At 37.8% G+C, this 14,661-nt stretch overlaps 1 protein-coding gene across 1 annotated transcript in view; it reads right to left on the bottom strand.

The window, feature by feature from the left end:
- Positions 1 to 2,903: 2,903 nt before the first annotated feature.
- Positions 2,904 to 14,661, bottom strand: part of SGPP1 (sphingosine-1-phosphate phosphatase 1) — a gene marked incomplete at its 5' end in the record, with an annotated part of 15,973 nt that continues 4,215 nt past the window's right edge. Inside the window, 2 exons of the mRNA XM_010290849.1 lie at positions 2,904 to 3,455; positions 5,496 to 5,585. Of these exons, the coding sequence (XP_010289151.1) occupies positions 2,904 to 3,455; positions 5,496 to 5,585 (642 nt within the window). The remainder of the gene's footprint in view (positions 3,456 to 5,495; positions 5,586 to 14,661) is intronic.

The raw sequence follows: 14,661 nt of genomic DNA, 5'->3' as shown, positions 1-14,661 counted from the left end.
CTGAAAAGTCATTTAACTACCTTTTAAAGCTATGTTAAATTTATTTGTAGATAATTTGGTACCAGCTGATGCTCATACTAGAAACATTTTTTATGTTCAACTCTGGGAATAGTTTAGGTCAAAGAAAGTGCTCCAGTTTTACCTACTGTTTTGTTATGCCCGATTTGAAGGAATCTTAGCTGCTTGTTAAACAAAAATATACTAAAATACAAATATTTAAGTTGTATTTTTAAATTTTTGTATTTCTGCAATTCTTTATTCTATAACAGTATTCATATTGCATCAGATTTTGTGCTAAACTGCCCTCTTGAGCCTAGCCCCTTATAAAACACAAAAATAGAATAGTAAAACTTTTTTCATGTAAACTTCAGTAAAGTAGTTGCAGTCTTAAAGATAGGGTTGTAAAGGTGCTGCATAAACATTCTGATATATATTTCCTGTGTACTAGACTATGTGATACATGGAATATGGCATTCTGAAGTTACCCTACGTAATGTATAAAAATAGAAAATATATATATTCATGAGTAACGGTAGAATAACCTACAGTGCAATTTTTCTCAACCTGTTGAAAGCCCTACCTGCATATAATTTTTTCACCCATTCTGCATCTTCCACAGTAGATTTTATTTTCCATTAATAGTATAGCAGAGCAAGCACAGCTAGAAAAGACAGCTTTAAGAACATTCTTGCACTGTAAACAAAGTTCCTATAAGTCAAGTACGTACCTTAAAAAATTAGTTTTACTCATCTGTCCCTTCTGTGCTAGAATTTAAACATTTTTCACTGTAAGCTGTAAAGCTAGGATACTTAAGGAGACTATGCCCTAAATTTTAGAGAAAGTTATCCTGTTACTTTCACCAGTCCTCAGACTAATTTAATATTATCAGAACTACACCACTTGCTCAGGGCTTTAAGCGTAAGGCATTTTGTGTACATTCCCCCCAGCTATTTATTCGATGACTATTTTAGTGCGCAAAGCTAAAACAGTGGAAATCCATCCCTCAACACCCTGGAAACCAATTTACCTTTTACTGCACGTTCAGCATTAAACTGCAAAAGAGGAACAGATAGAAAAACCAAATCCGGAAAGATGCACTGAAACAAGCTAACCATTTTCTACAAGCTAACCATTTTCTTCTTTTCAACTACAGAAGTTTTTTTAACACACTATCAGTTCTTCTGAACATTCATAGTGGTGCATTTTGAATGCACTGAAGAAGTGCATCAGAAAAGTCAGCTCTTCACATCATCTAATGCCAGCATACCATAACTTTGACTGCTTTGAGGAAAGTGATACGAAGTTAATTTTGTTAATTTACATATTAACAGTTTGGAGATATGAGCTCCAATACAAAAATCCTTCCAATTCCAAATATTGTTTACAAAAATGTAAGCTTTGTGGTCTGTCTAATCACTATACTTGCCAACCAAATTATGTTTTTCCTGAAAAAACTGTACAATACAAAACTACAGAATTAATGTCTGGCCAGACAGTAAGATAGCTCTTGCTGCAATGTGACAGTTCCTGACATGGAAAGAACAGATTAGGCAACACATTAAAATAAGACAAAATGAAACACAAGAGAGGCACATGAGATTATAGTTGAAGGGTCATATTGTACTCATCACTGGAAAAAAGGGCCATGAAAAGCTGAAAAGTACATAATAATTCAGTAGAATTTAGATGTGCACAAACCGTTTATGCATTTGATCATTGTATTGTCTTACAGTTAAATTGGGTAAAAGTGATTTATCAACTTTGAATATAGTATGTTAATGAATAAAAATACCTTTCACCCCCCCGAGAATAAGGATTATATTCTCTAAGCAAATATCTAAAAACAATGGTCCTTCTAAATTAGGTTGCAATAATAAGTGAGGCCCATTTCTTTGCAGAATGGGGTGGTTTTATTGTTTCTGTGTTTAGATAATTAATTTTTAATATCTGTCCACTGTATAAACGATCTCCAGAAAAATATATCCTCTTCCAGGAACTTACAATACACATTAAAAATACTTACAAAAGGGATTATTGTCCATTTACAACATCTTGAGCTTAAGGACATGATGGGTCATTTCATTTATGCAATTTTGATCAGGCTAAACTGTGAATATTCCGGTTAACTTGAACCATGCCAGCAATGTAGACAATCTAATATTTAAAAATACCTGCCTAATCTTGTAGGTTTTTAAATCAAATTAGGCATTTTTACATCACAGTATATATGGCATTTCTTACTTTAGCAACAGAAAGGCACAGTTATTAAACCATAAAATACAGTACCTGAATCATACATACTGTAGTGATATCTACCAGTGCCAATCCAGACATTTTACACTGTAGAAGGGGCTAAAGAAAAAGGCTTCTGTTTGGTTTTTTTTAGAAAAATTCAACCTCATTACAAGTTTGGTCCATTAGAAATGCCTATTAGCTGAAACATCTTGAAGCAGAACTTCAGGAAAGAATAGAGGAAAGCAAATTTAGCAGTCTATGGTCCATCAACTGGAATAAATTATTATGAAATGGCAGACAGATCATGAATGGAGCTTTCTGATTAGCTGTCAGACATACCTGTTAAAATGTCAATGTATACAGGTACAGTATGACAGACATTCCAGATACATTCATGGCATCTCACACATGCACAGACTTTGTTACAGCAATAGGTCTAGACATAGCATTTATAGAGTTCAGCACTTCTCATGGGCTGGTATTTGACTTCTGGCCCCATACCATACCTAAAGATGTGCAAAGTTCTTTAAATGCTTTGCCTGCCATATATTGTTGTTAAAGTGAAGACCCTGCTAAAGCCAAGCTCACTGGCCTTCCCTTAGCAAACTAGTGCACCTCTTCAAAAAGCAACTAGCTCTGTTCTCCCTATTTAAAGTGATAAAACTGCATCAAGAAAGACCAATAAAATGGAAGAGGCAAGGAACAATAAACATAAGGGAGAACCCAACCATTCCATATGTAATATAGCGGTAGGGAAGCTCAACTTCCATGCGTTGTCTTGCTTTCCGTATATCATCATGTGGTATGCGGAATATTTTACACGCCAGTGGAATAGTGGCTTTTTTCATTGCTACTTTTGTTAACAACAGAACTATTACTCCAATCAACAACCGCAGTATGGCTTTTCCAAACACAGTCACAGTGAGAGAGGAAAGAGATAAAGGTAACGTATCGGGAGGAGGATCTAGCTCTAGACCCATTACGTAGTTAACATGAGAGCCACAGGCTACTCCAGCACCACAGCCCAGTATCTGAGCTGTGTCTCCCCGTGATGTACTCCAGGTGTCTAAAGTAAAAGAGAAGATGCCCAGGGCTAAATGGAGACTGATGATAATTAAGGGTGCATATTTGTAAGTTAAGTTGAAGTTATCGATCAGGTCCACAAGTGGATGGATGGCAACCAAGATAAGAATAGCATACAGAAATCCAGCAATAACATCCTGTTGAAGAGAGAGAAAGATATGGTTTCAATGCAATAACTATTTAAAAAAAAGAATTTAAGTTACATCAGCAAGAGTACAAGCCTAGTTGCTTTGTTGCTAAAAAAGCGACTTGTGGATTCCCATCTTCTCTCATTTACCGTACAACATTAAAAGTTTTTTATGTTGAAGAAAAGGTAAGGAATTGCATTTGATCACCTATTAATAGGACATCTGCATTATGATCAGATGATGAATGATCATGAATGAAGCTATGATCAAATAACCCATGATCAAATGAAGTTGTAGATCTACATATCTGCTGGCTACAATGGTCCTTGCCCAGGACTGGGGCATTCCAGCCTACAGTCAGCACAAAGCTAGCCCAGCAAAAGAAATCCTGCCATCTTAGTTTGCTGGAACAGCTCAACACTGGATCTAGGTGCCTGGGTGCCACCACACAGGCACACTGGCAGCAACAGCTGGTAAGGCAGTCAAGGACCACTGCAGCTAGGCATTAGGGCAGCTTTGACTTTCCACTCCAGCTTCAGAATTAACAATACTGCAAGAATGGAGAACTGTTTCTAACTACCAAAGCAGAGGAAGACTAATTTCTGTGGCTTCCTACTTGATTTTCAGTTTTATTGTTGTTTTAAAAGTGTCTTCTCTTAATTAAAAGGTTACTTTATTTTTATAGTTATCATTCAGTGCTGATCCTTCACTCAGTTGCACAGCATTATGTGCAACTTTAGTCACCTTCAGTTGTTCATAAGGAATTTGCTGAAAGTTTTTTAGAAAGTTTTAGTTTCTAAAGTTTCTAAAGTTTTTAGAAAAGTTTTAAAAAGCTTTTAGCACTAGAAACTGGATCACCTTCATTCGCATGCCTATCAACTTTCCCATACAAGCCAGGAAGCAGGACTTTCAGCAGCAGTATTTCTATTGCTCTGTCTTCAATGAATCATTTTTATTCACTTCCACTAATTGACCGCTTGATAAAAACTCTAACACAATTGACTGATTTCAGAAGCAGCCCCAATAACCTTCTGCCATGTTTGCCACCCTACCTGCCGCCATCTTAGGCACCACGGTTGATTTATATAACAATTAACATATGGTTAATTCTATTCACTTAAACACTATAGAGGATTCAGATAGGAAACCTGGTCTACATGATGCATTGCTATTTGTTGCATGATCTTGTTCCATGACATTTCCTGTCAGCTGACATTTTTGGCTGAAATATCAGTTCATCCCATCATCCTCTACACAAGTGGTCCTGACTTGGGAAGCCTCCTAGTCACTAATGTAATACATCATTCTGTTTTTCTGAGCTGCCTTATTTTTACATGCTCCCTTTATACTGTGTTCATCTACCAGCTTTACTACTCACTACCAGGCTTACTGTTTTCTACCTGTTAGATTTTCTCCTTCTAGCAAGTGATGCACGAAGACCTGTTCAGCCATCCTTATTAGTGGTCTTACATTATGATTAACATTTTGTAGTGTTCTTGTCTTCCCATTTTCACAACACATGCATTTGTGTTTCAGTTTGATTTTTTTAAAATAATTTTTAATAAATAAGTCTGTTTTTCAAAGATGACTATTTTGTTACTTGGTTCTTTAGAAACTCTGGTAAGTGAAACCCTAGCATTTAGTATGGCATTCTGAGATGCACATGCTTTGAGTAGCTGATGCGGAACCCGAGGGGACATTAACAGCCATTCTCTCATCCTGCTAAATTATTTTTACTCTGTAGAGGAAAACTTAGTCTGTGCTTTACAGTGGTCATCAATTTCTGCACTAAAACTGCTATTAAACATCGGCTAAGTTTCAACTGTGGATTGAGTTTATGAAAGAAAAGTATAAGTTAACAGAAATTTGACATTTACTTTTAGCTATCATATCAATTTCTCTGCTGAAGAAGTATTCTGTTCTTATATGGTAGGACATTCTAAAAAAAAATCTATATACAATTACTGGTGTATAAAAACTTAAGTGTGATGGAAGTTTATGAAATCAGAACAACATTAAAACAAAAGTTTCGTAGGATTATTTTCTTACCAAAATTGAATGCATTCCCATATAAATTCGACTACAGCAAACCAAAGAACACCAGCAGAATGCAAGGATCAGTCCAAACATAAGGGGATACTGGTAGGGAAAAAAAGGAGATATTATATTAGAATTTGGAAAAAAAAACAACCCTAAAAAAAAAAAAATCACTCTGTAAGAATTTTATAATTAATTCCAAATTATGAAACTTATGCTTACCATTTTCCTTGCCCTAGCCTTCTCAAGCCTATTAGATGACCTCAAGTAAGTTCACTTTTGATAAAGTCAAAACATTATTAAGTCAAACTTCTTCAGCTTTTTCCTTGTCCTCTTTCTTTGCATTCAGGATATTTGAATTTCAGGGCACTGGTCATATCTTTTCAGACAGAGCAGTAAGAAGTCAATAGATCTTTGTAGCAGTTAGTCTTGTCATGTTACGATATCCACTATGGGCAGAGACAAACCTCGTGTTAAAAACTGTGGAGTAGTTTTACACTGGGTGAAGCAGCTACATAATATACTAGTATGGTTAACAATTATCCAGGCAAAATCTAGTAGCTTCACCCTTCTACTGAAAAGGGAAGAACTCATAATAATTTACGAATAAATTCAACTCCTTACACACCGTTTTAGAGTTTCTGCAATCCTTGACTTAAACTCCGAGCATCAGTATGCAACTCCTAGAATAGTAATCTTTTTTGTTCTCTACAAACCCATATAAATTTCCTCTTCCAATCCACATTTATTAAACAAAACCATCAAATAATTATCTCCAGTTATGTCCAGCTTCTGGTAGGAGATTTTTTATTAATAAAAGGAACAAACAAAATACTTTGTTTTAATAAGCACATATTAGCATGTGTAGAAACTTAGTATTTTAACTGTCTTAGGTTTTGGATAAAAGTATGCCAATTCACATCTTACAGCACAGTAAGAAATACTTTCTCAATACCATATTGCAAGATGTTGTACAATACAGGATACAGCTTCTTTTTTTCAGTATTAAAAATAACTATCAGTTCTATCAAAGAAGCAGTCACAAGACAAAATGGGATGTTTCCAAAATTGCTTCACTTCCTACATGAAAGCAATGATAAACATTTTCAATACAAACAGGTAGTCTAGATGCAATTGAATCTCAGAATAAAAACTAAAAATTCCTGCAGTGTTCTTGCCCTTTCCCTTGCTCCTTTTATAGATAATCTGAGGGTAGAATATCCAACAAATTAGAGAAAGTATCTTTAATCTTATTGGAGAAAGTTGTATGTCCTCTGTGAAGGCCACTTAACCGATTGACAAGCTTCTAAACCAGTCTTTAAATGAAAGGTTTGAGAGAAGATTATCAGTCTTCTGCATTACTCCAACATTCTTTGAATTCTCAGCTCCACAACCATGTTAGCATGACAAACCTAAAAAAAACTCTCTCAAACTAACAGAAAAATCAGGAAACTTATGTTTCACATAAGAAACAGATTTCATATTAAAATCAATTCTAAATGCTCAACTCACAGCTGTGTTATATCTAGTTTAAACTCTAATTTCTGTAGCAACATTTGTCTGTTTCTACTGCATTCATCTACAAATTGTACCTCAACAAAATTATGTACTTAATGATTCATTTCTAACTGAAATGATGAAGGAACAAATTCAGTTTCCTGCCTTTCAGAATTACGCTAATAATGGGGAATACACCAGTAACAAGGACGCACTCAAGGCATGACTGCAGTTATCAGATGCTACCATTTTTATGCCAGCCACAAAAGTAATCCATGTACCCTGTGCTGCACCACCAGAATACACTACAAGGGTAGCCTCATCACTCATCCCCATTATGCCTCTACCATCATCTCCATTGACCTCAAGGTAGAACTAATGCTGCCTGCACTAGGAAGACACTTGACACAACCTCCCTGCACGGTGCTGCTCCACCCACACCCCCCCCAGTCCCGAGCACTACCAAAGCAGAAATGCTGTATACACCGGGATAGATATCCTCTATGTCCTCTGAAGAGGAGCTTCTGGCACCTCTTTACACACTCTGCAAGATGAAAGCCTGGGAAGACTGACTTCTTGTTCATCAGAGACTAGCAAGAGAAGACTTACTACCTCCAGAAGCAATGCAAACTGCTTGTCCAGACAATTTAATAGCATGACAATACTTGGCGGTAAAATGAGCTTACATATGTTCACGCATGTGTCAAAAGTTTCAAACTGTTTTGCCCATCACTTGATACCATATGTCCATTCTTGTTTCCTGGCACACATCTTTTGTGCTTTCAGGCTCTAGTCAGGGGTAAGGCTTTTCTTTAGTAAATAAAGACTTCTCCAGCATTTCTGAAATACCTGACAGAAACAGAAGCTGGAGCTTTAGCAGGAAGACCAATGAAGTGCCAGGCTCAGCAGGCTACAGCAGCTAATGATACTGTGGGTAAGAAGTTGGGCTTGTGGCAGAAAGAGGTTAGAGCAGCTAAACAGCAAGACCTTAAGAACGATGAGTATGAAGGAAAAGGTATATGTGAGGAGTCTTGCTTTAAAAGTCCTGTGCAGGTCATTGTAAACAGCAGGGAGAGTAGGATAAATTCTGGAAATGAAAAGAAATGCTTCCTCTTAGTTAGGAACTCTCAAGGACAGATGTTTGGGGAAGAAAGAAAGTGTCACAAGTTGCAGCTTTGAAGATGATTTTGGAAATACTATTTGGCTCTGTCATTATGTCAATCTAATTCTGTTTTTATCGTATTGAGAACAGATACCCATTAAAACATCTGAAAACACTGGCTAGCTTAGTTGCTCTGTAGCAAAGCATCTGTACCCAAGAGCTCAAACACTTCCCTATTGTGTCCCAAATAAAAAGTCTATTATACATTTAACCATGATTCATATAATGATTCTTAAGTAACAAAGAATTTTTAACTCCAGACAAATTATTCTTACTGAAATAGCTTTAAAATGACCTGTCCACTAATGTGTCTTCAGTATTAGGCACATGCTGATTTATGGTATTTTTAACACATGATAATAGAATCACAGAATAGGAAGGGACCCTTAAAGCTCATCTAGTTCAAGTCCCTGCCATAAGCAGGGACAGCTTCAACTAGATCAAGTTGCTCAGAGCTTCATCCAACCCGGCCTTGAATGTTTCCAGGGATGGGGCATCTACCACCCCTCTGGGCAACCTGGGCCAGTGTCTCTCCACCCTCATTGTGAAAAATTTCTTCCTTACACCTAGGCTAAATCTACCCTCTTTTTGTTTAAAACCATACCCCTTGTCCTACAGCAACAGGACCTGCTAAATAGTCTGCCCCCATCTTTCTTATAAGCTCCCTTCAAGTATTGAAAGGCTTGCAGTAAGGTCTCCCTGGAGCCTTCTCTTCTCCAGGCTGAACAACCCCAACTCTCTCAGCCTGTCCTCAGAAGAGAGGTGTTCCATCCCTCTGATCATTCCTGTGGCCTCCTCTGGACCTGCTCCAACAGGTCCATGTCTTTCCTGTGCTGAGGGCTCCAGAGCCGGGCGCAGGACTCCAGGTGGGGTCTCCCCAGAGCAGAGTAGAGGGGCAGAATCCCCTCCCTTGACCTGCTGGCCATGCTGCTTTGGATGCAGCCCAGGATACAGGTGGCCTTCTGGGCTGCGAGCATACATTGACGGCTCATTTCCATCCACCAGGACCCCCAAGTTCTTCTCTGCTCTCAATCCCTTCATCCCCCAGCCTGTATGGATACCGAGGGTTGCCCCAACTCAGGTGCAGGACCCTGCACTTGACCTTGTTGAACATCATGAGGTTCACATGGGCCCATTCCTTGAGCTTGTCCAGGTCCCTCAGGCATGTCAACCGCACCACTCAGCTTGGTGTCACCTGCAAACTTGCTGAGGGTGCACTTGATCCCACTGTTTACGTCACTGATGAAGATATTAAAGAGTACTGATCCCAATATGGACCCCTGAGGGGTACTGCTTGTCACCGATCTCCATCTGAACATTGAGCCACTGACCACTACCCTCTGGATGCGACCATACAACCGATTCCTCATCCACCCAACAATGATTAATAATAATCACACAAATCCTTAAACCCAGTTTCTTTCCACCCAACAGAGCTTATTCACTACAGCATACCTAGCTATACTGTATCCAGTCCACTATAAAAAAGCAGAAGACTGAAACAATTATTCTGATTTCCTCTGGAATAATATTCCACAATACAACCATTAAGTCAATTTTTGTGATTAGTTCCCACACTAAGCATTCTCCTCTATGCTCCCACCTTTATGTAACCAGCACACTTGGACACCTGTCGGTTTAGATAAACTGATAGTTATTTTTTACTGACTGATAAGGAAGCTTGAAACATAAAGACATCTTTATGTCTAAGGTACAGGAATAAAATTTGACCTGAAGAAGGTTTTAGCCTTCATCTGTCCTGGTTTCTTCCAATGTTATATTCATACCTCCCTGCATTGCCCACATAACCAATCTGATTTTCTTCCCACAACCCCAGAACCCACCTGCAGAGCCTCAGAAAGCTGTACGTACCCTTTGGGGCTCCATAGTTCACCGATCTCCTTAGACAGTAGCAGAAATCAAGCCAGAGAACCCCCTTACTTCCACACAAATAAAGCACAATATCCTGCCTCTTCCTTGGCCTGTTCTCCCCCATGGCTTCTAAAAGCAGCTACTGGGTTCAAGAATTCCCAGAACACCAAACTGGTTGCACCTGCTTAAAATCTGCCTTGAAGCAATAAGGCAACTGCGTATTTTGTCTTCACGTGTACCAGGTGGCTAAAGGAGAATATTAACACTCCCGCACACCTTGTAGCTCAGCAAGGAGGCTGCTCAGCAGCATGCCAAGTCGTAACACCAGCAGGGGACATCCTTATAAAAAAAAAGCTGATGCCATAAATTTACTTCCAAATTATTGTCTGAAAAGAATCCTATACTGAGATACTAGCAAGCATTTTCGAAGTGTTGCTTCATCTAGAAAATGTATGTATTTTGCATATATACATTGGTTATACCAAGGTTGTAAGTATCCGTAACCTCCCACTGCCTAGGCATATGAAATCCTCCCAAGTACCAAAACATTAGTATAGTGCCTTAAGAGTATTATCAGCCCTGCTTTCCAATAAATAGTGGATTTCACAAAGCTTCTCTCCCAATCGCAAATGAATCTTCAAAGAAAAAAAACCCGAAAGCTTTTACTATGTTTTCTACTTAAAATAGGCAAATTTTATGAAAGATTACTGTGAAAACTTTGATAGAAGCGTTCATGGAAGAAAGCCATAAGCACTCATTTTTTGGATGTTTGCTTGGGTCTCTTATTTTGGAAAATACTACATTCAGAAATTTGAAAACTAGCAGTTCTCAGTTACCTTTGAGTTACAAAGTTTTAGATCTTTTCAGTATATTTGTATATAGACACACTGACAGTCTCTACTTAAATTAAAGATAATAAAGCAAGACTGCTGAATTTCAGCAATTTTAATCCCATGGTTCCTCGCATGTCAAAATCGGATCTACAGAGGCACAACGGACATAATGTTCATGAACTTGATCACAAGTTCACTTCTACCCTCTTCCCCAATTCACTGCTATACTTACTCATTTAGGCATCAGAAGGCAGACTAGCATCACATTGCTTTCAGATAAGGGTTTGAAAATGTTGTCAGAGATCACAGCTGGCAGAAGTATACATAAAAACCAGGTTTCATTCTCTCAGCTTGTTCTTTCTGATAATAGAATTGACATATTTTCATTTCATATTTTTCACCATACTCTGAGTCACTCAGAGTCAGATATTCAGGAACAGTCCGTTTTAGAGACAAACATCTCAAAACCTGCCTCCATGCCTTCAATTAAGATCATCCTATGTATATCCTCAAAAACTCATTATGCCTCCATAGCTACCATGCCACCTCAAAAACTTTGAGTATAGGGACTATTTATTGAACTGCATACTGCTTTCTTTTTTCTAAATTAATTAAAAAAACCTTGCAATTTGAAAATCTTAACCTTGTACAAAAATAAAGACGCATAGTACTCAATCTGAATTGCAAAATCACATGTTGACTCAAAACTAATATTGACCTGTTTTTTTGCCTTGAGAGAAGTACCCCACATTTCACATTAGATCAAGTCACTGATATCCAGCTTGCAGAAGTTTTTTTCTAAAGGCCAGAATAAAACTTTGATAATATGCATAAGCATGTAGTACAAATACAGTATCAGAAAATAAGTGGAGGCAGATGGAATTGACAACGAGGCAGAGATTGGAGACAGAGACAAATGCATCATACAGATTGAAGATACCTCGGTTGACATTTTGGCTTTTAAATGGGTATGTTTCTTTGAAGGCATCATATCCATAAAGAAAAGTGTCCCAGTCTTGATGTATATGCCAAAGGGACATATCACCAAGGATGTTATTTAAATAAGTATAAAAAAAGATGCTTTCTTAAATTCTTATATTAAAGCAAAGCCTAGGAATAAAGCTGATTGAGTAGACTACGTATCTTCTCTCAGGCCTCAATTCTGTTCCCATATCCAGAATCTTGTTTTATTCAATTAAACTTAATTAAATTGGTCATATTTGGAAAACAGCAGTGAAACTACTCCCAGTAAGTCTTTGAGAATTTCATGTCCTATGTTTTTTAATGGGAAAATTCCATTTTATTCGATTACATCCTGCAAAAAGGACTTGCAAGCTTCTGACCGGATCACATAGAAAACGTTTCCCTGAAGTGCCTATCATCCTCCTCCCGCCCCTTAATCTGACTTTTTGCCAAGAGTCTTAATAACATAACCATTGTTTAAAAGTGCTCATAAGGAAACAATCTGTCCTAAAAGCTTTGACCTAGGTCAGAAAATTCCTTCTTTTATAATAGAACATTCTTAAAACACACACTAGATGCTCATTTCTTTACTTTTTAAAAGCACATTCTCCACTGGAGAAATTTCCAGCATCCACAAAGGGTTCCAAACTAATTTTCTACCATTTTCAGTGTTCTCCACTATTACTCAGTGATCTGTTTTTCCACCATGTAACAACTCAGAAGTTCAACTTGAGTTTGAGACAATTATTTTGGGCCAGAGTTCACTGAAATAATCCAAGCAGCACTTGCAGCATCATGCTTTTAACATGATATTTGGGCTATGTATTGGCAAGTCATATGAAAAGCTATAATCAGTGTTTACAGGAATGACTCCGAGACCCTCGTTGGCCAGATGACTGCAAAAAGCACGGCGTATAACTGATTTTGTGGAGGGACCAGAAGAAAAGGCAGAAGAGGATGGTTAAAAAGGAAAGACCACATATGAGTCATTTTAGGAAAAATAATCAGACAAAAAACTGTCTTTTCAAAAGAGGCCAAGTCGTAAATAACACTAGTTAAGCTACATTTATCAATCATTTCCTTCTTTCTTCCATTCATCAACCTTAACATCAAAAAGCATAAAAACTTGAGAATGCTACATGTCATTACAAGAACCTCCTCTTTAAATTCCAAGATAAAGATTTCAATGCCAGCCCTGCAGGGAGTTAAAAGGTTTAATTTTCTGCTACACATCATCTGAAAAGGAATTGAAGAAGTACAATAGGAATTAGAGCCTGTTACTTCTTTTTCTTGCAGTCATTAAAAAAAAAAATCCCTCCCCGAACACACCCAGCAAGAATTAGCAACAGCTCGCTCTGCTTATGCCCCAACACCTAAAAAATATTTTTGCTGCAAACTGAAGTTCTCAGGTTTAATCAACACACTCCATTTGAAAGTATGAGGAGCGCTTTACATGTGTACAGTCCACTAAGGGAAAGAAAAATTCCTTAAGTAAAGTATTTCCTCTGAATCCATTCTTCATCAAAAACTCTGCATCTAACCTTATGGCATTTGTTTTTTACATATTTCCCAAGATCCTTTACATGAATTAAAGATTTGCTTATGAAAAACTGAATATATTTAATGCCAATCAACAGTTTGATAGGACAGGCTGCTGCATACCTCTAGCAGAGATTTGTAAGAACTTGCTATGTTCTTTTCAAACTTTTAAGAGCACCTGAATCAAACAGGCCACACAACTTTTTCCAGCTTCCTTTACAAATAAATTACAGGCATTAATATGGCCCACCAAAGACAACCTTACAACTCAAATACACAAGACAAGGCCAGAGACAATGACCCTCCAAATTCTGATCTCTCCTTCTCAAGAGCTCTTCATCGTGTGGGCAATTTGGATTTTCACATCACCCCTTCAGCTACACTTCCCATGTCAGAAGAGTTTTTGCTTGATTATTTTAAGAAACACATGTAAGAAAACCATTTAGACAAGCACACATCTCTCTGCCTAAGTTTCTTCACAACATTTTAATATTTCAGCCAAAAACCGTTTGGGTTTCTCTGAGAGATGAGGCATCTCTTTCTGAAAGGAGTGTGTACTGCTCTTACACAAAGACTTCATATCTAAGAGATGGCCTCCTATGTGTAGTTTCCAGTGTCATCATTACATCAGTCTTACAGATAATGCAGGCCTTTCAACAAGGACAGACACTCAGAACTAAGATTTGTCCACTTTCTGTAAAATTCTCACTGTAGCAGTGTTGCGAGTGGACTATTCAGCCAACCCAGATAACCAGTTATGGTTCCCAGTGGGGATGTGAAAGAAGTTAGCCTTTTCAAATGAAAGAGCAGGCAGACAATTCTAGAGGTAATATTTAGTAGTGGTCAGTCAGAATCACAGAACTGTACCGATCTCTCTGAAATCCCAATAGACATCCTGTCAAACCCATCTCATTTGCTTAGATTCATCAGTAATGGTGTGGATGAAAGATTCCTGCAAGGGTGTTTAACACAGTACCACGTGACATTCTTACACAATTGGTACTACGGAGAGTCAGTAGAGCACTAAGTAAATGAAGACTGAAAAATGTTTTTAGGTGTGTCAGTCAAAGAAGCCATTACGGAGTAGATGCACTCTACTGTGGGTTTAACAGTAGTGCTTATTAAGGTCACTGTTATCATCAGTGGTGTGGAAAGACAGTCACTGATTATAGGATTTGCATATAAAACATTGGCAGAGGAGTACATAGGGAGGACAATGCTGTCATATTTACTGATTTAAACTACTTCAGAAGATGAGCCCATTCAAACCATGCAGGTTAATGTAGTTACAGAAGCCAGCTACTCATCAATC

This window comes from Phaethon lepturus, unplaced genomic scaffold, assembly GCF_000687285.1.
Source record: "Phaethon lepturus isolate BGI_N335 unplaced genomic scaffold, ASM68728v1 scaffold12877, whole genome shotgun sequence".
Lineage (NCBI taxonomy): Eukaryota > Metazoa > Chordata > Aves > Phaethontiformes > Phaethontidae > Phaethon > Phaethon lepturus.
The sequence above is the reverse complement of the archived record's forward strand: the minus strand, read 5'-3'. Positions and strand labels throughout refer to the sequence as shown.